An 8,129-nucleotide genomic window follows, 5' to 3' on the forward strand; every position below is an offset into this window, starting at 1 on the left:
AGGAATGCATCTGGAACGTTGCCAAATGCTTGGTGCAGTCGATTTAGGAAGGAAAACGCTGTAAAGGTACAGTCCGTTTCACCGTGAAAACCCAAGTGCTCGTTTATGTCGAAATACAGCCAGCGCGTCAGTGAGTGAACCAGGATAACCGTTGCGTTGTCAAACAAGTCAATTAATGGGGTCTACTAATAATAATAATAACACCAAAGCGAAATGGAAACGCATGTCAGCAGCAGCAGCATCAGTCAGAATCCGCTTTAGCTGAGCATGGAGGTGAATTTTGGGACCCAAGGTGTGATGGAAGAATAAAATGCTGCGTAGACCTACAACAAGGGTACAGTCACTATAAATGTACCCACAGAAGATATCCCTTTTTTTCTTCTCTTGACCTTTTTTTTGTACTGGGGGGCTATTGTTGCTGTATTCTGCTGCACCCCTTCATCTGTGACACACGACCAAGAGGATGGTCTTCACCCTACATGTGATGGTCATGTCTTCAGCATTTTTCAATCCCAGTTTTGCCTTCAGCTCCCACTTTGACACAGGTAAGAAAAGCCAATGACATTGATGATACATGCTGTACTGTACTGTGTGTACATTGAGGCCAGCAGCACTATTGCTGTGTAGGCCAGTGGTTTTCAACCCTTTTCATAGCGAGGTCTATTATTTATTCGGCATTTGAGCCACGGGTTTCACCATTTGATGAGATTTAGCTTCTCAGACATCTTAAGACTTGGAATATTTTGTTGTCTTGGATAAGATTTTGTCCACGATTCCATGCTGTATTGATGTGGTACCACATAGGAGAGATAACAGGCAAAACGTTGATCAAAATAACAATTATTTAATTAAGTAATGCACATTTTTAACAATAATTTAACTCTTGAGAGTGTAAAATGAAACCAAATGGACCCATAAGGGTCATTTCATTTTACACTGTCAAGAGTCAAAGATCTATAAGGGTCCATTTGGTTACCAACTCTCCATCATTTTGCATTCAAGAGTCAAAGATCTATAAGGGTCCATTTGGTTACCAACTCATCATCATTTAGCTGGGGACCACCTGGAACCCCCCTCAAGGACCACTGGTGGTCCCCGGACCACTGGTTGAGAACCACTGCTGTAGGCCCACACCATCACCCTGTGTGTGTGTCTTCTTCAGCCTTTGCCTGTCATCATGGTGATTTGTGTCATGATTAATTAGGTGTTAGCTGCCGTGCAGCTGTTGACAGCAGTCCTGTGCCCTAATTTTAAAAAGTTGTGGACAAAAAAAACTCTAATACCACCTTACATCACCACAATGTCAACGGCCATTTTAAAGCATCAGCTTCTGGTTTGCAGATATAATTCAAGCCATCAGTCTATGTATTGCAGCATATGGGGACAACAACAGGGTAAAGGTTTGTGCCTGCACTGGATCTGCATTAGTCCAGCAGCACGTACACCCCTGCTGCAGCTGTGTATGAGTGTGTGTGTGTGTGTGTGTGTGTGTGTGTGTGTGTGTGTGTGTATGTATGCGCACGCGTGTGTGTATAATATGCATGCATAAGGGTGTGAATGAGTGTGCAGGTGTGTTGTCTGCTGTATGTTTGGGCATAATGCACAGATGTGCTGGGATGTGCAGATTATGACCGCAACCCTGCTGAAGGAAGCACCCTCCTTTCTCTCTGGTTCTTTAAGCTGACAGCTGTGTTATCTGTAGTCATTTATCATATTCACAGTCAGACTTGGTGTAAGTGTACCCAGTGCAGAGCCATCATCATGGTGGACCGGAGAACCCAGTGCTGCTGCAATACCGTGGGGCCATGGCGGAGTTACAAGGGACTGCTGTGTGGACAGCCTTTGTAAAGGGCTTGAATTGGAACAAAATGAATAACTGGGTCTAAGTGCAAGAAAGGACTGAGAGTGTCCCTGCACTGTGCTGCTGAGCATACAAATGATACAGTCATTCTAGCCCAATCTGCTCTCTCCACACACTCTGGGGGCTTGAGGGCCTTCTCTTTAACAATCATTTTTGGTTTTGCCCATTTCACATAATCTTAACGACATTTAACAATATTATACTGAAGTGCAGCTCCATAGAAGATACAAATTGAAAAAGATCAGGTAGGTGGTAGTATGATTAGGGTGCATTTGCTGGTTCAGAAGTGATGTCAATGACAAAGTATAATGCCCCTTTTAGATGTAAAAAAGTGCAAAGACTGAGGACATTGGTAAGATAGCCTATCGTATGACAGCAGTATCTTGCATCTAAGGTTTCTTGCTTTGAAAAAGCATTGTATTATCTTAACAGGTGCTTCTAAGCACTGGTGGTGCTGGGCCTTAATCTTCTCTCTGTGATGTCGTCCATGTCTATTACCATCTTTAACGATGTATATTTGAGTCAGTTTCTCTTCATTTTTACAGGGAAGTTTAGAGAGACAGAACTGCACCATGGATTTTGTGATTATGTGAGCAACATACTATTCAGTCTGCTTCCTGTATACACCATGTACTATTAATGATGATGATATTTATGTTGGAAGAAAGATGCATATTTTCTAAATGCAATGGCCAAAGAAGTTCAGTGCAAGCAGATGAATAAAATGTAACCTCCGCATAGCAATTGAATTGTATAACTTGAAGTAATAAAATGGGCTTGATACCAGCTAAATTATGGGAGAAGAGCCCATTTCACTTTGGCCCTACTGGGCCTCTTCTAAAATCAATTGTATTCCACTTTGTTTTAGAAACCCTCAATGGAATGTGGATAATTTCTTACCAGTGAAAGTTTAAGGACAGAGAGTCAGATGTGAACTGGCAAATGTTACAATATCATTAACTTGTGTGTAGAGTGGTAGTTGATATCCTGCTCATGACGACACATCATGAGGGGTGCATTCTGAAATACACTCTGAAAGCGGTGGAGCGCACCCCGGGGTGCTCTCTGTTCCTTTGGAAATTCAGAGCGCTGCTCTCTGGGAGCACCCAGAGCACACACGGCTACTAATGAAATGCCGGGTTGTGCAAGCGTCTGAACAATGGCGGAGGAATGTGTTACAAAATGCAATGGTTGCATCTTGTTTATTACTCTAGTCTAGTCAGTATTCAACACACATCCACGTGTAACAGAACCGGTAATAATCATGTTTAAACATGGGATGAATTAACGTTCATTTGAATGAAGTTTAAAACATGAAAATGGCAATGTTAGTTAATGAGCATCTACTCTGTCTGTAAATTATCTGAGCCAGCCCCCCTGATGAGAGAATCTATGTTACCTAGGCAATGGAAGGGTGTGATGAGGAGCTTTTTGTGTTGTTGGAGTACTGTTCAAGTCTACCTTTGCAGAATTTGTACTCTGTTGGGGTTCAGTGTCTTGGTCAAGGACACTTCAACACTAAGCCAGGAGGAGCCAGGGTCCAGGGATTGAACTGGAAACATTCCCAAATGGCCACCCTACCCTCTGAGCCACTGCCACCAGCCAATCACTCCCATGGCCTGTGCCATCCACTCATAGAGACAGCAGACATTATTTTTGAGTTGTCTTTTTTGATGCGACGCACTGTGAGCTTGTAAATCGGCTATGTTCGGTGCATGACATGTCCAGCGAGGCATAGGCAATACTGACTGTTTTCTTTAGTGTACTTGATATTACATATTGTAGTTGATTTAATAAAACCCAGAACCCTAGGTCTGAACCTAACCGTGGATTTGGAGAATCATTACACTGTCTTTTACCATATGACTAATCTCTCAAGAACAGATTCTGCTCTGCGTTTGAATCTGTCGGGGGGGTTCGTCATATCGTGTACGCACTGGCCTACAAGTGGGCGTGCCTTCAGATCAGGACGCAGGCCGCGCTTTATCCAATCAAATGTAGTGGGCGGGATTCACGTGTCCGTCGATCCTTCCCCACTCGAAACAAACCGAAACTATTTAACAATAGCGTCCGCGGAGCAGACAAAACCACGGAAAGATATTCACATTTTAACTTGCTCTTTCATCATAGAAACAAGTGGGCTTATAACCAAAACGATCCATGTTCTCTGGGAGAAGTGGTGTTAGTGTTCCGTGTAGAAATATTGTTAGTGGGAATGAAAACATAGTCGCACCACCGGAAGTGATGCGCTGAAGGCAGACCAAAACCCCGGTTTCCTTGCGCACGGGTGCTACGTCAACTTCCTCCCAGAGCCAAATGAGATAGTCAAAAACAGTAGAGGGCGCTGTTTTTCCTTTTCATTTGGCGATGGGTTCCCAGATTGCCATATGACTGACACCTCAGTTGAGCTCCGACAGCAGATACTGTAAAGATAAGCAATGCTCTACTAATTCAGTGTGCTGAAATGATTGAATTTGTGTGGTCACATTCTTTTTGGATACGTTTTCATAAGATAGCTACAGTTCTCTGTGTGTCCTTAGTTTAGCTGCTTTGTGGTGTAAATATATTGACAATACAGTATGTGCCACCATACCATTGACTGTCAGCAATTAGTGTTAATTGGATTGCCAATAGGGTTAAGCTGTTGGTACGACCTTTTTTAATCCAGCGGTGCATGTGCATGCAACACACCTTATAGTTTATACAGTACCCCAAATGCAAGTTTTTGCACACATAACATGGGGTAGGTGTAGCTTAGTGAGTAGAGAGGCCGTCTGGTAATCAGAAGGTCACCGCTTCGCCTGGCCCATGTCTACGTGATAAAGTGTTCCTGAGCAAGACACTTACCTCACAGGTTCCCTCTGAGCCCTCATCATGACCATTTGAGCAGCCATCAGCTGCTCAAATGCCCCCCCCCCCCCCCCCCCCACACACACACACACACACACACAGGCATACACACACACACTAGAAGAACATGTACTACACAATGTGTGATGAGGAGCTTATTTTATCAAATTCAGACAGGGGCGTTTAAACTTGGGCAACACTCGAGTCCTCCTCCCATCCTCCACATCTGTTACTTCTGCCCCAGGCTATGTTACACACACACACACACACACACACACACACACACACACACACACACACACACACACACACACACACACACACACACACACACACACACACACACACACACACACACACACACACAAAATTGGTCTGTGGGAAGGAGGAGAATTACATAAGCCCTTAGGGGGAACAAAAGAGGCTGTGGCAGCATAGTACGCAATCCTGCCTATGCTGGCATTCACGTGCCCCATGGCATTGGCCAGAGCCTCATGTAAAGTCACCTGTGTGTGGGATCCAGATTTCAGCACCACGGACAGAGACGGCAGACAACAACTTGAGTACCTGCCTGGCTTGCGGCTTCAGGACTATGGAGAGTTCTCATGCCAGGGGATTGGGAGGTGTGAGAGCACAGCACTTGGGGCATTGTTGTGAGAAAGTGTGGAATGTCCTTCTACTGAAGTTATTTCACGTGTGTGTGTGTGTGTGTGTGTGTGTGTGTGTGTGTGTGTGTGTGTGTGTGTGTGTGTGTGTGTGTGTGTGTGTGTGTGTGTGTGTGTGTGTGTGTGTGTGTGTGTGTGTGTGTGTGTGTGTGTGTGTGTGTGTGTGTGTGTGTCATGATGAGGCACCATGATACTGTTTTCCAGTGGTGAGAAAGTGTCAAGGCAAATCTATGCTTAGTTATGCCCCAGCGTCACGAATGACACAGACTCACAGAGTACAGTAGGCTTAACCACTGGAACCCTAGGGTCGATATACTGAGCATGTCTTAATATACGAACATTTGGCCAAAATCGCCCAACATTCAATGAAAATACAGATCTACAAGCTCACAACGTGTCATGGTGTGACGTGTTGTGAGCCTGTAGATCACCATTTTTTGGCGAAGATATTTGGTGTAGAGGGGAAAAAAGTAGGGTGCCAAGGATAAAGCCCTGGTTTACCCCGGTTATCCTGTTGGCACAGTTGCAAGAAAAATAACGCATGCATGCGCGCACACACACGCGCACGCACACGTGCACATGCACAGGAATACAGACATGGCACATGTCAACAATATGCTGTGAAGTTCACATTCTGTATGCGGGGGAAAAAAAGTCTCTCACACATGGACTCGCCTGCAGAGCGGTGCTCTCAGAATTCCTCTGACCGTGTTGGTAAGACAACCGCTGCTGACTATTCCATTATTCATCTCTCCATGTATAACAGCAAGCACTTCTGTTACATAAGTCTGACTCTGGGGCAGCTGAAATGGGAATGGAGTGGGTTTACCCAGTCAGGGGGAAAACATTCGACATATCCCTTCTGTACTCTCTATATGGGGACGTGTGCCTTTCTAGCGCACTCTTTGACTGCACGTTGAGAGTGTGGGCATGTGTGCCCATGTATTATTAGGTGAGCTCAATCTGTATTTAGGCTATCTCAAGACTTTGGTACCATCTCTTTATTTTTTTTAAAGACTGCATGGCATTTATAGAACACATTGTTCTGTGGCAGTGACGCAAAAGCCTTTAGGTTTGTGTCACAAAAGGTGTGTCTATGTATTATAGACTTCCTCACCCCTTGGTCACATTAGATTTTGATATTCTGCAGGTAAAATAACACCTCAGTTGCTTGACTATTGAGTGTATGTGAAAATGCATGAAAGCATTCAGCCATCACTGTGCAATTCAGACCAGATACCACTGGTTTCCCAGGGCTCCTTGAGGCCTTCATGCAAGACGCCCCCCACACACACACACACACACACACACACACACACACACACACACACACACACACACACACACACACACACACACACACACACACACACACACACACACACACACACACACACACACACACACACACACACACACACACACAGATGTACTCATGTGGCTACACTACCAAACACCTCCAGACTTACCTTTTGTGTATAAATGTACAAATGTCTCATTTTTTAACACTTTTTAAACACTTCTATTAGTTAAGAGACTGCTTCACAAACGAGCAATTCTGGTGTAACTAAGCTGCAAAAAAAGAGCATTTTACACGAGTGGATTACATAGATTATCAAGTCTCTTGACTATTCCGTACATTTCATGGCTGTAGAGGTGCATTCACGCAGGAGCGATACAATTAAATATTAAGTTGATGTGAAGCGATACAATTAAATATTAAGTTGATGTGATGGGAGGTACATACATGGTCCTGATATGTCAGGAGTCGCAATCTTTTCCTATTCGCCCGTTTGCCAGAGAAGCTTGCAGCTTACATTGGGAAAGCAAAAATACACGGGTAAGACATTCTCACACATTTTTTATTTAACCGCATCAGGTGGTCTAGAGCAGTGGTTCCCAGACCTTTTAGCACGAGACCCAAAAGAGAAATTAGATGTTTCCCCGGGACCCAAACTAGTGAAAATAGCCGATCTACAAGCTCACAACGCGCCTTGATGCCTTGTGAGCTTGTAGATCTTGTAGATCTGCTATTTTTATATTTTTAATTTATTCATGAATTTGAATTTGTTTTTAATTCATGAAAAAGTATATGAAATAATATTTTTTTTTTAAATGTAGGAAACCAAAAATATAAGGGGATATTTACTTGCGACCAATACAAATGTGTCCGCGACCTAAACTTGGGTCCGGACCCACTGGTTTGGGAAGCAGTGGTCTAGAGGAGTAAAGTTGAGTCTTTTTTAAAGTACATTTTCTCAACCTGAACTCCTCCGTTCAATGATCTGTAGGTTAGCTGTCATTGCCTGGAACTAATTGAAAGGGTAGCCAACCATGCCAGCGGCAATGCAGGGAAACGACGGCAGACTTGAGTCAGTGTTCCCTTCCTGCTCGCAGCCTTCCCTCACTCCGGACGCAGCGAGAAAGAGATGACAGCCCTGTAATCTGGATCCATACTGGTCTCTTGGGCTTCCACTCCCAGTTAATGACGGTTATCATGTCTCTCTCCAGGCCCTGGCATCATTTTGCCATAATATCTGCACTCAGCCATAGAAAGCACGGCTGGATGGATGGATGGAGAGGATGGAAATGGTGGGGGGTGGTGGGAGTTCAACACCCTGTTCTTATTCTCCTCTCTCTGCCCCCTCTGCATTCACCAGAGAACACCAGAGAACACAATAGCATAACGTAGTAACATAACATATTGCGCACACGTTCTAGCGGTGCAACAGTTATTCGAACTAATCAATTTG

The 8,129-nt window shown here is 44.2% G+C and overlaps 1 protein-coding gene across 1 annotated transcript in view; it reads left to right on the top strand.

The window, feature by feature from the left end:
- Positions 1 to 458: 458 nt before the first annotated feature.
- LOC308098158 (serine/threonine-protein kinase LMTK1-like) overlaps positions 459 to 8,129 on the top strand; it is a 44,845-nt gene continuing 37,174 nt past the window's right edge. The window contains exon 1 of the mRNA XM_080446400.1: positions 459 to 545. Within this exon, the coding sequence (XP_080302526.1) occupies positions 464 to 545 (82 nt within the window). The 5' untranslated portion in view covers positions 459 to 463. The remainder of the gene's footprint in view (positions 546 to 8,129) is intronic.

The sequence above is a fragment of the Gymnoscopelus braueri genome (assembly GCF_963280865.1).
Source record: "Gymnoscopelus braueri genome assembly, chromosome: 13".
In the NCBI taxonomy this organism is placed as follows: domain Eukaryota; kingdom Metazoa; phylum Chordata; class Actinopteri; order Myctophiformes; family Myctophidae; genus Gymnoscopelus; species Gymnoscopelus braueri.